The sequence below is a fragment of the Rhinolophus ferrumequinum genome, chromosome 22 (assembly GCF_004115265.2).
Source record: "Rhinolophus ferrumequinum isolate MPI-CBG mRhiFer1 chromosome 22, mRhiFer1_v1.p, whole genome shotgun sequence".
NCBI classification, from domain to species: Eukaryota; Metazoa; Chordata; class Mammalia; order Chiroptera; family Rhinolophidae; genus Rhinolophus; species Rhinolophus ferrumequinum.
The window spans coordinates 52892787-52911621 of NC_046305.1; the positions used below are offsets into that span (position 1 = coordinate 52892787).

The 18835-nt window shown below is 48.0% G+C and overlaps 3 protein-coding genes across 32 annotated transcripts in view; 1 reads left to right on the plus strand and 2 right to left on the minus strand.

The window, feature by feature from the left end:
• Positions 1 to 4418: 4418 nt before the first annotated feature.
• CFAP141 (cilia and flagella associated protein 141) lies at positions 4419 to 8852 on the minus strand. The gene is made up of 4 exons (XM_033092877.1): positions 8557 to 8852; positions 8198 to 8238; positions 6553 to 6682; positions 4419 to 5999 (listed from the first exon to the last, which is right to left on the minus strand). The coding sequence occupies exons 1-4, from the start codon at positions 8590 to 8592 to the stop codon at positions 5898 to 5900; spliced, it is 309 nt and encodes a 102-aa protein (XP_032948768.1). The 5' UTR covers positions 8593 to 8852; the 3' UTR covers positions 4419 to 5897.
• A 143-nt stretch (positions 8853 to 8995) lies between these two features.
• C22H1orf43 (chromosome 22 C1orf43 homolog) lies at positions 8996 to 16839 on the minus strand. Of its 3 annotated transcripts, none has more exons than XM_033092874.1 (7): positions 16519 to 16832; positions 16029 to 16130; positions 12671 to 12788; positions 12407 to 12460; positions 11637 to 11803; positions 11495 to 11553; positions 8996 to 9914 (listed from the first exon to the last, which is right to left on the minus strand). In XM_033092874.1, exons 1-7 carry the CDS (start codon positions 16582 to 16584, stop codon positions 9719 to 9721), a joined length of 762 nt encoding a protein of 253 aa, XP_032948765.1. In that variant the 5' UTR covers positions 16585 to 16832; the 3' UTR covers positions 8996 to 9718. The 3 variants fall into 3 exon arrangements, with proteins under 3 accessions (XP_032948765.1, XP_032948766.1, XP_032948767.1); XM_033092876.1 differs by having other exon boundaries at positions 9781 to 9914; positions 11541 to 11553; positions 16519 to 16839; XM_033092875.1 differs by lacking the exon at positions 16029 to 16130 and having other exon boundaries at positions 16519 to 16836.
• UBAP2L (ubiquitin associated protein 2 like) overlaps positions 16331 to 18835 on the plus strand; it is a 39221-nt gene continuing 36716 nt past the window's right edge. For 19 of the 28 annotated variants that reach the window (XM_033092855.1, XM_033092862.1, XM_033092863.1 and 16 more), the window contains exon 1: positions 17111 to 17214. The gene's annotated coding sequence lies outside the window, so the exon portion shown is untranslated. Of the gene's footprint in view, positions 16423 to 17045; positions 17215 to 18835 lie in introns of those variants that run through there. The other 9 variants (XM_033092864.1, XM_033092859.1, XM_033092849.1 and 6 more) reach the window with 2 other exon arrangements.

Here is an 18835-nt window from a genome sequence, read left to right on the forward strand (position 1 = left end):
CTAATTAGTCATTCTGTCAAGGATAGATGGGTAGTGTTAATGCGAAGCTCCAGCTATGGGGTAACTGGGACACCCAGCAGGGCAGAGGGCAAAACCGGGGTTCACACTTGCGAGCTTCCAGTCACTAGAGGCAGATAGGCAGATAGAGGACTAGCAAACTCCTGAAGGAAAGCAGACACCAAAGACCCTACTGTGGGACTAGGGATTGAGAGATTCCCAGGGTCAGGAAGCAGTGGATAATAACATGGGGAGGCATTGACTGCGGAGGAGAAAAATACGAGAGGACAAAGATCGGAGATACATCCCTTTTAGTATAAGGGAAATACAGAGGAAGGTTTGCTACTCAAATGCCGGCTCTCTCCTGCTCTCACACTAGCCCTCCAGCTTAAGACTGAACTCCATGGAGATTGTTCCCCAAAGGGGTGCTGGAGAGTAGAGGTTCAGTAAAAAAAAGACAGGCGCCCCAGAGCCCCAGAGGTTGCGGTTGGAAAGAGTGTGATGCCAAATTGCCCACTGCTGTAAGAATATGTTTGACATTTAGTTGGTTCCTAAGTAAACAACCCAATATCAAACATATCACACAGAAGCAGGCAGGAGAGCTTCTTCCCCACGGCCGAGAAATGCCAGAGCAGAGACACCGGACAGCAAGCATGGCTGGGTGGAGAGCGGTGTCCTTGGAGAAGGGTACTGACCCCTGCTCACTCCTCCTAAGACGGCAGGCTCTTACTCTACTGCCCTTCGTGCCATCCGTGTTTCAGCTCGTCTCCTACCAGTGCCTGGCCTTTGGTGGGTCGTGATGGCCTGAACCAGGAAGAATATCTGGCCGGTCTCCACGTCCGGGCACCCATCCTTCCAGAAGCTCCCACGCAGCTTCTCCCCCTGAGGTCACGCCCCGAGCCCAGAGGATCAGCTGTGTCAGCTCCTCATCAGGCATCAGCCGTGCCACCTGCTCTCCTCAACTCCCTTCCAGCTGCCCCAAGGCTCTTTGGGGGTGAGGGCGGGGGCGTGCGCATCCTACTTTACTCTTCCAACAGAAGCCCTAACCTTTCCAGAGCACCCCCACAAGACAGCTGAGGGCCTTCCAGCGGATTCCATCCCGGTCCTGCTCCTCAGTACTGCCCATCAGTAGCATGAGAAACGTCTAGAATGTTTGGCGGCTGCTTCCCACCGTCTTGGCCCTTCTCTCCTTCTGCCCAGGTCCTCTGGGCAGCCTCCCTCGTTAAAGTCACCCCTGGATGTCCAGAAGAGAAGCACCACCTGTCTCACGGGCAGGCTCCAGCCTGGGCTCCCCAGAAGACGTACGGTCTCACCCGCCTGGCAAATTGAAACTAAGACTTTAGGAGATGGAGGGTCAGGGAGGAAAGTCCCGCTGCCAGGAGTGACCTGCAGTCCTCAGGACTCTCCTCTTCTTCTGCGGCTTTGCCCAGCGAGAACTCCCTGGCTGGCTTCTGCAAGGGTCTCCCTCACAGGGATCCAGGCTGCTTCCCTTCTGGGAGGTTTTTCTTTTGAAGAGAATGAGGTCTGTTGGGTGTCATGTGGTAGGCAGATGCTTCCCTCGACTGGGGCAGGAAGAAGCCTGAGTTATAGCTGCACTGAGGGTAGGGGAGGGTGGGGGTGGGAGGAGGACGCTCTCCTTTAGCCCCCAGGCCCGTTCCATGTGTCCTTGTCCCCATTAGCCTGGACACGCACGCGTACCGACTCCAGTGCCCTTGATGCAGATCGATCGCTCGCCCCAGGCCCCACTTACTGTGTGTGATTCCTGGCCTTTAGGGGCAGACGAACAAACGTGCACAAGCCCCAAGGGAGGCACCTGTGGTGGTGTCTTGTGTCCTGCCTCCGTTGGGGCTCTCAGTGTGTAATTTTTATTTTCTTCACCGTCCTTTATACACTTACCCTCCAAGGCCTTGACCACCCTGGAGAACCAGAGGTTGGAAGGACGGGACTGGCAGAAACGAGAGAGGCTTTATTGTTTAGGGCACGAGGGGCACAGAGGCAGAGACGGGGGTGTTGATGTGGGCACTGACTCTTAGGGCACTGACTGGCGGCATACCTGGGCAGACTCATCAGACGGCCTCTGATGAACGCTCTCTGGTTCTCCTGGAAGTACCTTCTAGGCAGCCATTGCCAACAAGACCAAGCAAGCTCTCCTGAGCCAGGGAGCTGCGTAAGACACAGCCACCGAGGGAACAGGGACTGGATGGGGGTGATGGGGTGAAGTCCTCAGCTGATGTGATGAGAGCAGACAGACAGGCGGAAAGGATCAGCGGGATGGGCTTTGTAGGGGGCCAGCCTGCCAATACTGCAGCCAGCCTGGCACTGACAAGCCCCGGGGGCGGGGGGAAGGGAGACAGGCCAAGGTCAGGGATCAGGCAGTGGGTCCACATGAACAGAGGAAAGAGGAATAAAAGGGGTTGGTGAAGGAGTGTGGTGTGAAGTGGGGGGCAGTCAGGTAATGGAGACGAAATAAAAGGGAAAACTATTATAGGGCAGGGTGGGGGCTTAAAAAAACAATTTTCCTCCCACCTTCTAAGTTCTTCCAGCTGGACTAATAATCAAATCAACAGAGACAGATTAACAGAAGAAAATGTCCGAAGTTTATTATACAAAGGCGCATTGTGGGGGATGCTGTAAGAACGAAACATTGGGCAGCTGAGGTTTATATGCCGTCACGGACAAGGGGAAGAGGAGGCAGGGGTCTGGGATTTCCTATGGGAAAACAGGCAATTCACAGGTCGCTGGAAAGGGTGGGACACACGCCACACATGACAAATTCCTGCTAGGCAACCAGAAACAATGTGACATGGGGGGGGGATCTAGTTAGCAGTTCTGCTGGGATCCTCCCTGTGGAAAGCTAAAGTGGATATGCTAAGATTCCCTTCCGGGAGCATCCTTTGCATCTGAATCTCTTAGGTAGGAAAAGGGGAGGGTGAAAAGTTCTTTCTGAGTCTTTTGTTTCATAATAATCAGCTTAAAATCAATATCCTGAAAGGCACATTTGAGTGGAAAACTTTGGTTCCCTTTGGCAGGAAAACATCAATGGGTTCCTGTTTACGGGCGGTGCATGCCCCCTGTCTGCCAAGGCTTTCTTTAATCCCCACAGCAACCCGACCAGGTAGACATTACCTCCATTGTACATGTGAGGAACTGCGACCAGAAAGTTAGAGCAACTTGCTCAAGACCACACAGGCAGTACGTGACAGAGCCAGGAGTCCAGCCCAGACCAGTCACGGGAAAGCCTGTTCCCCTGACGCCCTACTGCGCGTGTATGAGAGGAGGGTGGCCAGGGACAGATACAGGGAGGACGAAAGACGTGAAGGCCAGACGGACCTGCAGGAACCGAGGGCACCGAGGGCGGGGGAGCAGGCAGAAGGAACGGGTCTTGGTCTCAGGTTTGTGGGGTGAAACCAGGCCGCGTGCACGTGGTTCTGTCTCCTGTAAAACTCGCACCATACCTGCCATTGCTCCCCACCAGCCTGTGGGCGCCACGTCTTGTTCGGTGTAAGAACTCATGAGTAGTTACAGACTAAAGGTAAGAGGGCTTGGGAAGCAGGGCCGAGGGGCTGGAGGCTGAATGGATATGTGGGACAGAGAGGGACAGACATGAGATGGAGAATGGCTAAGGGGGCCAACCTGGGGATCTGAAGGGCCTGGGTCACGGGGAAATCTCCTGAGGGGCAAAGGGAGGTACTGTGTGCCAAGCACTGGGCTTCCTCTCTAGATACCTTACTTGACTTAATCCTCATTTTCTGTTGTTTGCTAAAAGAGTTTATTCACATAGCATAATCATTTCTTTTTAATATATATTTTTAATTTTCATTTTTCAATTACAGTGGACATTCAGCGTATTTCAGGTGTACAGCAGAGTGATTAAGACATTTATATAATCTATGAAGTGATCCCCCAATACGTCTTGTACCCACCCGACACCACACGTAGTTATCTCCATGTCATTGACTATATTCCCTGTGCTGTACTTTACATCTCCGTGACTACTTTGTAAGGACCAATTTGTACTTCTAATCCTTTCCCCTTTTTCACCCAGTCCCCCAACCCCCTCCCCTCTGGCAACCATCAGTTTGTTCTCTGTATCTATGAGTCTGTTTCTATTTGGTTTGTTTATCCTGTTCTTTAGAGTCCACATTTAAGCGAAATCATATGGTACCTGTCCTTCTCTGTCTGACTTATTTCATTTAGCATAATACCGTCTAGGTCCATTCATGTTGTCGCAAATGGTAAAGTTTCATTCGTTTTATGGCCAACTAATATTCCTCTGTATATATGTCCCACATCTTCTTTATTCCAATAGTCTATTGATGAACACTTAGGTTGCTTTCATATTTTGGCTATTGTAACTAATGCTGCAATGAACATAGGGGCGCATAGATCTGTTCTTTGGATGAATACCCAGAAGTAGAATTGCTGGGTCATAAGGTAGTTCTATTTTTAATATTTTGAGGAACCTCCGTACTGTTTTCCACAGTGGCTGTACCGACTTACATTCCCACCAACAGTGCATGAGGGCTCCCTTTTCTCCACATCCTCGCCTATGCTTGTTATTTTTAATCCTCTTAATGATGCTATGAGATGGGTATGACTGTCCCCATTTTCAGAAGAGGAAATTGAGGCTCAGGGAAGCAACTTACACATGATGACACAATTCGGAAAAGCCCGACTTTGAAGCCACACCCGACTTCAAGCCCGTGTTCTCTCTGGACCCTGTTCCCTCTCTCTGCTCATCTGTGGGGTATGTAGGGAGAGAAGGAAGGAGAAGCCCTGACAGTTGAGATGAAACATATATATTAAGGTATGGAGATGGACTTGGGGGAGGGGGAAAGAAAAAGTGTGTTTTGCAGTGGAGACAGCCATGTGGAGCTGAGGGCACGTCAGATCATTGTGGAAGGATGAGTGAGCAATTGGATGCAGACGGCAAAGGGAGAGAACATGGAAGTGTGTACGATGGTGACCACATCGGAATGATGGTGTATTCCTGCCACTGTTACAGGCTGCAAAATGGCGTCTCTCCATAGATACAGAGAAGCAGCGGGTGGTTGCCAAAGGGGCGGGGCTGGGGAAAGGGAATCTTTTTTTAAAATGGGGGTCTCTCTGGTTTGGGAGATCGTTTGAATGTAAAGTGGAAAGGAAGGTTCTCTGTGGCCTATAGATGCGTATGATAAGTCAGTCCTTTGCAGTATTTTTCAAATTTTGAATGCCTTTAGATTTAACGCTCTTTCTGGTCCCCTATAAATCCTACAACTCCTCATGTCTGTTGTATTACCTGCCTGACCCGTGAAGGCATTGGAGTTTGGAACCCTGTCATTTTGCAGAGGTGGGAATTCAGACCCACCTCAAAGTCTCCCAATAACTGGCTGACTCAAACCTCACACGCAGGCTTCTTGAGCCTCAAACCCCACAGCGCCTAGGGATTAACAGCCACATTCAGAAAAGATGAGTGGACGTGAGATCTGAGAGGGGGGGAGCCACCTATGTTAAGCTACCTGTATTAAGGTTAAGGCAGCTGTGAATAAGCAGAGCTGGAGCAAATCAACTCTTAGGGCGGAAAACGTGAGCCAAGGGGTCTAAGTTTGAATGTCTAAAGCTAGCTTTATTGGTTAAACCAGGATTCTCTCCCATTGTCCATCTCTCCACCTCACATCAACACTGCCTAGCTCATTATGACCACAAGGCGCCACTCTTGTTCTCACCACTGTTTCATGGATTGTTTCCTAATAGCGTCAGGGGGTTGACCTGAGAAAGGTAAGAGTGGGAGCCCCATCTGCAGTCCTGGGCAGGTAACTAGACCCAGGTGTGTTTTGGGAAGGACATTCAAGGTGGTAGGGGCTCCAGAAGGCTAGGTGAGCAGGCACGGTGAGACGGGAAGGGCAGTGTTTCGGATGCCGTCAGAGTCTCTCCACGTAAAACGCTTTGCCCATCTGATTTAGTTCCTGTTGGTACTGTCGATGCTCCTTCTCAAAGAGCTGGTGCAGGGCAGCTTGCCGGACCTGGTGGGGAGGGCGGGATAAAGTGGGACGTGTGCCCTCTGTGTAACCCCGCTCATTCTCTCCCTGGTTGCTTGCCCATCACTGCCGTTTTGGCTCTGGACTTAGCTGTGACATAAAGCTAGGCAGTAGCGTACAGGCTGAACACTGGAGGAGAAGCCTACCCGAGTTTTTCTCCACCTTCAGCAAATACTCGCAGAGAACATCCCATGAACCAGGAACTCTACAAAGAGTCATGACAGCAACTAAGGACCCCAGGGAAAGGTTTTGAAAGGCAGGGGCAGGGCACTAAAGCAGTTTTATGTCTCACCAAGATGAAAGGAGCAAGGACTAGACTGCACTTTAGGATTCTAGAAAGTTCCACCTGCAGCTGGATGCAAAGAATCACTTAATGAAAAAGAGCTCTGGTATTTGGAGTTATTGTCCGGTGTAACAGTGAAAATCGCAGAGGCAAATAAGATGGGTGAGGAATGGCAGAGACTAAGAGCTCGGGACTCCTGCTGTGCAAAGGTCCGGGCAGTAGTGGGGAGATTCCCGGTCACCGTCCAGGACTCACCATCAGGAGCTGCTTGTTGGCCAGGGCCAACTCCTGTGCCATGGTGACCTGCATCCTGAGGGTGGCATAGGGGTTTCTCCTCTGGCTCAATGTCATCTGCCACTGACAGTGAATGTGTGAACTTCGCCACCTGCCCCAGGTGTGGAGGGAGGGGTTGAACAGGTTAGTTAGGAGCAGACAAAAACCCATCAGTGAGGCTGTTTCTTCATCAGAACCTCTGTGACAGTGTCAGAAGACTGCAAGCCCCAGGAAAGGATAACTAGAAGTGATTTGGAACCTTGTATATATTAAGTACATTATGTCATTTAATCATGAAAATTATGTGTCATGTTAATTTCTGCATTATACAGACAAGGAAACTAAAAGTTCAGGTGAATTGCCCAAGGTCACTTAATGGCAGATCTGGGTATCAAATCCAGTCTGAGGGTTAATTCCTTCTACCACGCCAGTGATGCTCAACCCTGGCTAGACACATTCCGGAATGATCTGCTAAGGTTTTTAATACGCAAAAGGATTATACATATGTATACATCCGTATGTATGTATCCTCCACTCAGATAAACCCTACTGAGATTTAAAAAACAAAACCCAAGTATTTTTTTTTTGACAGATGACTATAAAGTTAAATACATACAGAAATACAGTAAATGGCAAGGGAAAGCTTCATTCTTCTGCCCCCATCCTTCTCAAAAAGTTATCAGTTTCTTGTGTATCTTTCCAGAACAATTTTCTATCATATGCCAGCAAGTATATCTTTTAATTTTTTTAAACATGAAATCATACATTTATATAAGCAGTATTACTTAACCATTTGGATTTCCCCTATCAGCACACAGAAATTTGCTTCATTCTGTTCAAAGGCTGCCGGGCATTTTTGTATCATCATTGAACCAGCTGGGTGGTTTCTAGCCTTTTCACTTTCATAAACAATGCTGCCATGAACACTCTTGTGTGTGCACATACTAGTGCTTTTGAAAATATGTATTGTTAAGGTAAATTCCTAGGAGTTGCCAATTCCAAGGATATGTGAAATTTACACAGATTTCATCAAACTGCTTTTGTAAAAAAGGCTGCGTCAGTCTTGACTCCCGCTAAAACGATACGCATTCTTGTTACCTGTCTTTGCTAGCTCTGGGTATAACCTTGAAACCTTAAAAAACAGGCTTATCCTATCCAATCCCAGACCATTTTAGTCAGACTCTTCTGGGTTAAGACCTAAGGATGTGTTTTTCAGAAAGCTCCCCAGGTGTAGGAGATCACAGCCTAGTCTTTGGAGTCTTCTCCCTCATTCAACAAATACCAACAAATCCTTACTGCATACCTACCATGTGATTAGTACAATGCCAGGCAACAAATATGTGCATCCTCCTCAAAAAATAAAAATGAAAACAAAAATTTGCTCCAGTTTTCTTTCAGAGAATGGTCCAGCAAGGGGCAATAAAAACCAGTGTACATTGCCTAACCTAGTGGCAGTAGAAGGCTGCCTGGACTTGTGAGAACAAGAGCTGCTTCCGGCCCCCAGAGCCATTTCCTTCTCAATGAGCCCCTAACAAGATAGAGCAGAGCCCGAGAAGTGGCTCAGGGAGAGCAGGAGGGTGAAAAGGTCAAGCTGAAAGGTAAGGGGAGAAATAGAAGCAGAGATTACCTGTCAGCCATCTTCTTAAGTCCCCAGGCCTTTTGAAAACTCTGCAAAGAAAAGGCAGTTCTGCTGATCTGCCTTTTCTCCAATACTTCACCCCAGTACCCTATGTTGGTGGGGAACACACCACCTTTCTCTTTTGAGAGGCAGTGGCCAATTTCCTAGGGGAGGTGGGAAGAGAGCTCTACTTTCGGAATGGGTCAGAGTAAAGGCAGGGTTTGGTATGGCACAAATACCTACTATGTGCCAGACGTGGCCTCCCACTCCCGTGGCCTCTCAGGAAGAGGTCTAGTCCTGGTGAACTGATCTTGAAACTTCATCAAGGGAACCCCTCCAACCCAGCCCCTCCTTCCAACTCTGCATACCTGTTCTTCTACCTCGGGTATCTTTTCCTCAGACATGTCTACAGACTTGCTTGATTCGGTCTGGGGAGGCTGAGCAGGCTCTTTTCTGTTTGGCTGTCACCAAGGTTTCAGTAGTCATAGCAACATTCCCTCCTCCAACAATGACCCCATACCTAGTAGTTGATTGGTCAGCTGGCCTGTTGCCCTGGAGACCTGAAGGGAATCCTCAGCCTATCAATGACTAGGGCAATTCTATGAGCAAGGACCACAGTCCCAGTTTTAGGATTTCTTCTGTTGGGGTCCCAAGGAGTATTTATATGATCCCAGGTCCAGGGTACCCACAGTCCTACCAGTTCTCTGGAGGCGGACCCTCACGCCCTACCTGGTTAGGCAGGTGCGGAGAACATACCGTATGTCTATTTTACTATATAGGGCAACTGTAAACGAATGACTCATGAGCTTTATTTTCTAATTGTTCCTTTTATTAAACAATTTATAAAGTCAAACCACTGCGTTGGTCTGACCATTTTTTCACATTGTCCCACAGTATCCCCAATAGAGGAGGGGGGATGGAATTATGTCAGGTGTCAAAACGCTCCCTTTTCAATTTATGCACAACAGTGTGGAATGAAAGTGGAAGGGCCGAGCCGTGCGAGCCAGGGAAGTTGTGCTAACGTTTAACACGTCCTGGTTTAAGTGCAGCACCGGGTAGTGTTCCCCACGCCACTCAAAGCCTCACCTGACTCCCCACCAGCTCCTGTCTGCCTTTCCCACCAATCAGCTCTTAGGATGTGTCAAGCCCAAATGGTTCCCATTCAACCATGTACAAAGGGGTAATACGGAAGACACCAAGCCCTGTCACCCCAACTCTCACCCTTGGGATTATCTATAGTTTGGAAAAGGGCAGATGAATTATGATCAAAATCAAGTGAGGATTTTTAAGGGAGCTTTGACAGAACCATTAAGAGAAACATCTGAATTCAACTCCAGAAAGAAGTACTACCAAGGGCAAATAAAGTCTTATCCGATGTTTGGAAACTGGCCCTAAGAAAGGCTGGAGAATGAAGCCCTAGGCACGAGCGCTAAGAGCTCTGGCCGACGGGAGTTTGGCTGACGCAGGCTGGGCCTGCTGAGCCAGCTGAGCGGAGGGCCGCCGGGCGGGCACAGCAGTCCCTCGGCCCCATCACAGAGTGCTCTCCAGGGTGTTATAGTTGTCCTTGAAGCTCTTCAACTCGAGGAAGTGCTTGGCACGTTTACTCTTCTGACTGGAGGGGAGGTATGTCACCTGGATGGTTGTGGGGGAGACTTCAGGAGACTGGGTTAGGTCTTTGGCTGCAGACTGGTGCTGTCGCTGGGAGCTCCCACTTCGTGCTTTCACCCTGAAGAATAGAGAGGACAGGTTATGAACAGAATGAGGACTAATGGAAGAATACAATTCCAGGCTCATCCATTCCCTAAATGCAGCTGTAGCCATCAACAGTCTCTGTCCTATCTTATAAACCAGTTACTAAACTCCCATCTGGTGGCTTAGAAACAGCAGAGAAACCAATTTTCCCAGAGTCCCTGCCTCTGCTCAACCTTTTCTTCATTTCCCTATGCATAAAGAAAACTTTTAATTTTGCTGAGTCACCTAATGTGTGTATGCTACTAACATACTCTCCAGAATCCCTTGGAAACTGAATACCAAAAATAATAATAAAAGGAACTATTGAGTACTTACCACATTCGGACATTAAACCTGGTGCTTTACTAACATCTAATTTCCTAACATCCCAGTATTCCTATATGGTGGTATCACCCCCATTTTGCAGCTTAGGAAACTGAGGGTCCATTAAGTAACTTGCCTGAGGTCACAAAGCTAGCAAGTGACAGAGAGCTGGGATTCAAACTTAAGTTTGTCAGATTTCAGAGCCTATACTGTTTTTACTATACCCACTGAACGTTTCCAGTAACTAGAAGTCAGAGACTAAATTAAAAAAAAAAGTGGTAAAAGCAGCATAAAATTTACCATCTTAACCGTTTTTAAATATTTATAGTTCAGTAGTGTTAAGTACATCCACATTATCGTGCAGCTAGTCTCCAGAATTCTTTTTATCTTACAAAACAAACTCTTTACCTATTAAACAACTCCCTCCTCTCCCTTCCCTCCAGCCCCTGGCAACAATCACTCTGTCTCTACGAATGTGACTACTCTAGGCAGCTCATGTAGTAGAATCTTACGGTATCTGCCTTTCAAAAAAACCATTTTGAATGGGCCTCCTGCCTGAATTCTAGACCCAATGCCCCTTTCCAGCCTCTCCCCATGTGTTCTAAGTAGTTTTTACTGGGACCTTTGGTCTTCAGGAACAAGGTGGTTTATTTTTAGGGACAGAGAGATGACAGGACAGATACACCCCTCATCTTTTGAGAAAGATCCATATTCAACACAGCAAGAAACAGATGTATTCTTTTCATGGCTGTTAACTAACTTTTTATTCTAGATTGGCTTTTCCTCTTTACCGGTTCATTTTAATATCTGCGTGAACAACATAATGAAGCTACCTATGTTAGTACATATTTAAAACGTTCCCAGACAAAAGTCATGATTCTTTTCCTGTAACAAGCTGACTCTATAGTGATGACCCGTTTCAGACACGGTTACCAATGCTTTAAATGGTAATAAAAATGGGTGGCATTTAATTCTTACTTTTATCAGAGCAAGCCACAAAAGGAGGACACAGGGACCCTGACACTTTACTGAGCTGGCCCAAAAGACCCAAGCAGCACAAAGGCAGGGGCAGCCACCCTTCTTAGCTTGTAGAGCAGCACCTGCTTTCCACTGGGAGTGAGAGGCAACTCTGCCAGTCTAGGACCTGACATGTCTGGATTCTGTTACCATACTGCTTTACGAAGGTCATCGCACTGTGGACAGCCCAGCACTCTCCACCCAGTCCCAGGACACGTTCTCCTCTAAACTCACACAGTGGCCAGCTCACTGAGGGCCTCCTGATAGTGCAGGTACTCACTCTGGCCGAAGACCTGAGGAAAGAGGGAGGAGGAGTGAGGCTCTCAGTCTGCGGATCCCCTTAGTGCCCTGGAGGACAAAGGGGCACCCCACTCACCCCTGTCCCATAGCGGGCTGTCTCATAGCCATCTAGCAGGGTATCAATGAGCGCCTTGCGCACACCCTTAAAAGGTGTACTGGTGTTTCGAAGATCTAGCAGGTAGGAGCGGAAATTCTTGCCCATTAAGGAACGAGGATGCCGGCCTTCAGCATGAAATGGGATCTCTGAGGAGATAATAGCACAATGATACCCCTTCTCCCATTCGTTAGTCTTTCTAGTTAATTTCCCAAACTTAGAAAAGGGTCCAATGAGTTGAGTTGGGGGGAAATTCTGAAGACTTAAGAAGACCAGAGGTATAGAGCTGTGTCTCAATCATCATTCAGTGGTGGTAACACAACTGTAAACTATACCAATGACACACGATAGTGTCATCGTCCTCTTTACCCTCCTCCTTTCCCATCCTGGCTTTAAGATGCTGTTCTGGTAGAGACAGAACATATACAACAATGGTCATAGAATTAAAAAAGTCCAAGAACCATCTATCTTGGGTTAGTGAAAAAGCAGATGCCACCTGTCTTTTGTGGGAAAACAAGCCAATTATAACCATCCAGTTCGTGAAAATAAAGAACAAAACCAGCTCTGGAGAAGTAAATTGTCTACATCGTATTCTTAGGCAAAAGAGCTACCCAGGACTCTCAATACTCTAGGAAATTCCCACTAGCCAGAGATGTGCGGAAAGGACACATTCTAATACACGTGAAGTGGTCTCCGCCCTCTTTCCCAGGTGATCTTTTGGGATCCCGAACGGCCCCTCAAGCAGCCCTCACCAGAGGCGCGGATGGCATCCAAAGCTTTCATCCTGTACAGATAGTTGTAGCAGTCTGTGGAGAAAGAGAACGGTCTCAGGCATAGCCCTGCAAAGTCTCCAAACTCCCACAAGCTAATAAACTGCCTCCCACATCTGTCATGTACCCAGGAAGAGGAACCACCGCTGCTGGGTCTGCCAACAGCTATGTGACAGCTCCGAGAGCAAAGGAACTCTGAACTTGTCGGATCCTCACTGCAGTGTTCTCCAAGAGCATGCCACATACTCTGATTTCCCTGCGCTTCCAGCTGCAGCAGTCTTGCATCACCATCCGCAAGGAGCTGAGGTTCATACTTGATATCCTGGACCCTGGATAGTCGAATGTCAATCTCCTCTTTTAAGTCCTGTCCATGTAGAGAAGAGAATACACAATCACTTCCCCTGTGCTCTGCTTCCCATCACTTTGGAATGGAGCAGAGCTAACGAGCAACTAAGACAAGGGAAGCAGAGAACACGTTCATTTGGCTAATGTAATTGCAAGATAAGAATCAAGAATTTAAGGAAAAATGTGTGTCTCTAAGCCAGATCTTTTAAACTGCCAGAATTCCTTCAAGCTCTACAGCATCAACATTATTTCTGACTTTCAACTGGATTTAGAAGACTCTTGGTGAGGTGTTATAAAGAACTTCCTGAGCTGGGAAAAAATCAACAGGAATGAGAAGTCACGATTCACTCTAAAAATCTACAGAGGCCTGCACAGGGCTTTTAATAGTTTGGGGACTTATCCTACCTGGTGGAGCGTATTTAATTTTTTTAGTAGGTAATTCACATCCATGGTATAAAATCCCAAAAGGTACTGAAGGTGTTACCCCTCACTTATCCAGAAGCAGCCACTGTTAGTGAATATTGACAGCCACTGTCATATTCATCTCTTACTTGAGAGGAATGATTGCCAGAACACTAACAAGTAGATTCTTTTTCCTTGTAACTTTTTAGGAACTTCCCTTGTGAAACAGATCATACACAGAATACATACAGTATATGTGTACATTTTAGTTATCAAAATCATTAAGATAAACACCTGAATCCACCATCTACTTAATGAACACAAATACTACCAATGGTTTTGAAGCCTTCTGTGCCCATCTCTGATAGAATGCAATCCCCCAATCTTAATTTGTCAAGTCTTAATTTTCTTCTGTTTTATTACATCGCTCTAACAAGATGCTTACCTCTGCCTGGTTTTGAACTTTATACAAATGAAAAAATACTTTTTGAATTCCTCTGCAACCTGTCTTTCAAATTTTTAAATAGACTTTGAGGGTGAATTTACCTGCAATAAACTACATCCATTTTAAGTGTGTAGATTGATGAACTTTGACAAATGAATATACCCACTGAACCACCATTCCAATCAAGATACAGATATTTCTATTGCCCCAAAATGTTCTTCGTACCCCTTTGCAGTCAACCTCTCCCTGGGCAACACTGATGTGCTTTCTATCAATATAGCTCTGCCTGTCCTAGAATTTCATATAAATGGAATGGAATCATACACACTCTTTTGTGAATGGCTTTTTTTCACTCAGCATGTTTTTGAGATTCACTCATGTTTGCAACTTGAATTTTTCATTCACAAATATTTTACAGGTTCATTTGTGTTCACATATTTATCTTCAGTTTATTTTCATTCTTTATAGTATTCCAGAATACAAATACCGGGGGTGCCAAAAAAATGTATACAAGTGGACACTTCGGTCAACGTTTCTCAAGGAGTTCACCGTAATCAGAAGTGTCTGGACACTGATGGTAACCGCTCTGAGCACCTCTTGTAGTTGCAGAAGTCAAGCGTGCCTTGTATTCATCTTTTGTTATTGGTATATATTGAATATCACAATTTTAATAGTTTTTTTCTTAAAATGTATATACATTTTTTTGGCACCCTCTGTATATCATACAGCCATTTTCAAATGGACATTTGGATTTTCTTTTTAAAATATTGCACACATTTTCTGGTACACATGAGCAAAAATTTATTTCTCTGTGGTAGCAGTGGAATTGCTGGACTGTGGATTAGGTACATGAGCAATCTTACTAGATAGTGCCCGATTCCTTTACACAGTGGTTTAACTAATTCATACTTCCACCGAAAATGGATGAGAATTTAGATGAGAGAAAATTTTTAAAAGCAAAAGGAACCTTGATCTCATCTAGTCCAGAGAGCTCCTACATAGTCAGTTTTGATTGGCTTATGATGTACTAGAAGCCAAACCTATGTCCCCCTTATGGGAGGCAGCAGGCGTTTGGAGAACTGCGGGAATGTGGAAGGAGCACTGTGGATGGTTCAGGCCATGACATCTTCCTTGAGGTTTTCCATGAAATATATTAGCAAAGAACGAGAGGAGGGTTAACAGCACTAGTTAATGAAAGAACATTGGTCTAGGAGTTGAGAGAATTGGGTACTAGTTCTAGCTCTCCCACTAAGCTGCTTTTTACTCAAAATGAATTGAGTACCTACTATGTGTAGGCCCTCGGTTTACAGTGAACAAAAACGGTATGGTACTTGCTTTCTTGAAGCTTACAGTTTAGTACAAGAGGCATTAAGCAAACAGAAGATTAAACCAATGTGTGGTAAAATACTATCTAGGAAAAAATGAAGGGACTGAGAAAACAAAAAGAACCTATGTACTTTAAATAGGTAATAAGCACTCCTTTTTGGAGGAAATGCTATTTAAGATCTAAAGAACAAATGAGCTAGTCAAGTGAAGACCAGCAGAACATCATTCTAGGCCACAGTAATACACGTAAAAGCGGGAAATTCAACCAGTGTAGCTGGATCCCAGAGATCAAGGGAGAGCCATACAAAAGGACACTGGTAAGTTAACAGGTGCCTTTTCCCCAGAAATGTTAGAAAGAAACCGCCAAGATGAGGTGGTGGTGGGTCACCAAGAGTTCTGTTTTAGACATGTTAGGTTTGACATGCCTAACAGACATCTAAGTGTTAGGTTGGCATTTGGATGTATAATTATAGAATTCTGGAAAAAAGTTTGGGATAGAGATAAAATTTCATCAGTAGATAAATAACTACAGCAAGGAAAGGAAGGCCATTATCTAAGAGAGTACAAAGAGACCGCTTGGTTATTCACTTTCCATGTGTCTTTGGGTCAACTTCCGTTTCTTAAGTTTCAGTTTCTAATATGGATGTAGGAACTCGTTGGTTTATGGAGCCCTTATAAATTTAAAGTTTTGCAAACGCAACTCTCCTCATAGAGCTGGGGCTAATTCTAACCACGCTAAAAAAACCCAAAAAACAAAAACAAGCAAACAAAAAAACCCCAGAAAACACTGGGTAGTTCAAGCTGAACTGGGAACCATAAAAGCTGAGAATCTTAATCCAAGCCTTTCATTCTGCAAATGCAAAAACGCAAGTTCCTGGGTAAGCTACAGCAGTGAGCAGGTAAGCCTGGGCCTAAGCTGATAGTTATTGATCAATCTACTAAGGTAAGTACGTGGTTAACTGGTCGAGGAAAGGGTGGAGGGAAGAGGAGGGGGAATAAAAGTCACTTCTAAAGGCAAAAAAAAATCGCATTCTGGGCTCTAATAGATCTGGAGAACCAGGTCTATCTCGCGCCTTGAGGACCTACCTTGGGGGCATTGTGTCCCACAGGGACATGAGGTCCCCTTCGGGATTTCATTGCAAACCGCATGATTTGCCTCTTCACAAAAATAAATAGCAGTACAAACACCTGTCCAAAAAATGAGAGAAGAGTCTTGAATACAAAAACAGTAACAAAAACAATACACGCCTGCAGTTCAAATTCCCAGAGTCGGGCTCTCTGGGGTGCTTCCGGGGCATAACGTGGGGCAAAGCAAGGCGGTCGGAGATGGGGTGAAGAAAAGGAAGCCGGAGCGCGGAGGCGTGGGGGTCCGCGCCTTAGGGTTTGGAGGGAGGGTTCTCGGCTAGGGGCGGGGCACTCCGAGTCGGTGACACGCTCCCAGGTACTCCTGGGACGGGAGTCAAAGCCCAGAAAAGCGCAGGTGAGTGGGTGGAGAATGAAGACCGAGAACAGCTCACGAGGAGGGTCTCTACTGGGTCAGACGCGACAGCAGGAAAGGGGTGGGGGATCTCCTCACCAAGCTCCCGTAGGCCATCACCAGCACGACATTCACCCCGGAGAGCCAGTTACTGCTGGACGCCATGGCCTCCCCACCCCGCGCAGAACTGCTCCGGTTTACCCTGCTGCCCTGCCTCGTCAGCCCGGGCTCCGCCGAGGCAACGGCGCCTGGGTTCTCTGAAGCTCCCCGGCCATTTCCTTACGGGGAAAGACCAAGGCTGACCCGGCCAGAAAACATGGCGGATGGGAGGGGGCCTAGGAAAGAAGAACGACGCCTTCCCGCTTCCCCTCAGCACGTGACTCAGGCAGGCAATGGCACCCGCGAGCGGCCAGCGCGGAGACGCGGAACTACGCCAGTAAGAGGAAGCGGAGGCCAGCCGTACGTCACGTGGGGGCGTGGCCGCCGTGGAGGAGGCGGGGCTGACGCGCGGAGCCGGAATGAGGTGTCTCGTGGCGAGGCGGCACGCGCACGCTTGCGTGCGCGTCCCTTTTCGCGTCACGTGCTGAGGGACGCAGGAAGGCAAGTGGGAGGGGGAAGGCGCGAGAGCGAGCGCGAGAGGAAAAAGAAGGGAGGGGGGCGGGGAGGAGGGAACCTTATATCACGTGACAGGGGCGGCGCGGCCCGGGGTGTCAGTGTGGAGGAGACTGAGGTAAAGTTGGGAGCGCAGCGGCGTTGGCGACGGCGGCGACGGCAGCGGCAGCGCGGCGGGGCCGGGTATTGTCCGCGGCCCCTTTAAATCCGCGATACCCCCTTTACCCTCCCTCCTTTCTCTCCTACCCTCGCCGTATCCCCCACCCTCGGTAGGCCCCCCCACACCGTGTTTCCTCACTGTACACCCCCCCAAATCGTGCGAGCCCTGGCGCCCCCCCCTCGAGTCGGCCGCCGGAGGTTTTGTTTATGGTTGGGTTCGCGGCCTAGTGGGCCTCACCAGAGCCGGGGCCTCGATTTGGGAGCGTGGCCGGGGCGGGGCTTGGGGCAGCCGGAGGGGGGGGCCATGCGGCTAGAGCCTGAGGTGGGGGAGAGCGAGAAAGAGCGCGAGCGAGCGAGGCCTGGGCCCCGCCTGAGGTAGGGGCCCTCTCTCCCTACCCCGGCCGGTGTCTGTGGAGAAGACGAGGGCGCCTCCTCCCTTTCCAACACTCTGCGGGCCTCCTCTGATCCGGATCCGGCCTGGTTTGGGGGTGGCGGGGGGGTGGGGGGAGGGAGGGCGATGGGGTGGAGCTGCCCCAAACTCCCCCATGTGGCCCTCAGTTTGGAGTGCGGAGGATTAAATTGTTCCGGGTGGGAGGTAAGGAGGCGATTGGCCCGGTGAGCTCCCGATGTGGCGCTGAGCGGGATGAGCCTCCCATCCTCCACGCGTGGGCTTGCGTCCCCTCTCCGTTTCCAGCCTCTTTGTCAGCTCCTCTTCTTCCCCGTCCTTCTTGCCCACCGCTTCAGCTCTTGGAGTATATATTTTGCTGCTGTCGTCACCTTCTCGTTGTCCGTACTGTAGTTCTGGGTACCCCCAACAATTCTGTTCTTTCGGGAAGCTGGACGTGGAGGCCCCCATCGGGTGCATTGTGCCTTAAGGGACGTCACTAGAGCCCTGGGGTATTTGTTCACTCTTCTCATAATGGGACAGGAATTCCACATTTCTTAAGACTCTTCACCCTGTGGGCAGTCCCTACGTTGCTTTGCAAACTGATGTCACACACAGGAGACTGCTCCTTTTCCACCGTTCTTGAAATGTAGCCACCTCTGGTGTAGGATGTTGTGGAAAGAAAAACACCACAGTAACGGGCCTTTTTGTTGTTATTGTTACCGTTTTTGCCTTTGGCTGTCCCTGATTATGAGATGGAGGAACCCTTTTTTGTCCTCTCTCCATCCACCTCCCACCGCCCATATCCTGCTTTGGGGATATCTGATGCGACTTGCTGGGAGGTATGAGGGTCAGTGACAACCAGCGTTACTGGGGAACTGAAACGTTTTGGCAGTGTATGGGTTGATAAAACTGCTTTGAGATCCTACACCATTGTCCTTAAAGATTAGACTATGCCAGTAATTATTTCCGTTGTGAACAGGAAGTATTTCTGGCAAGTAAACTAATGGTGAAAGGCCTTAACATACACTGTTTTGTTTTTGATCTTTCAAGCCTCTCCTTGTTAAATATGTCCAAACTGGGAACTACTCTTTTTTAGAATTGCTTTCAAGTGGATGGGGAAGGGGACACAGGGGTCATTAACCACAAAGCATCTAGGGGAATTCGTTGCTCTGTTAGAGGTAGCAAGTCTTACCAACCCCAGTCCAGCTTCAGAGTTTCTGAATTGTTTCTCAAATTAGATTGTAAGCTCCCTGAGGG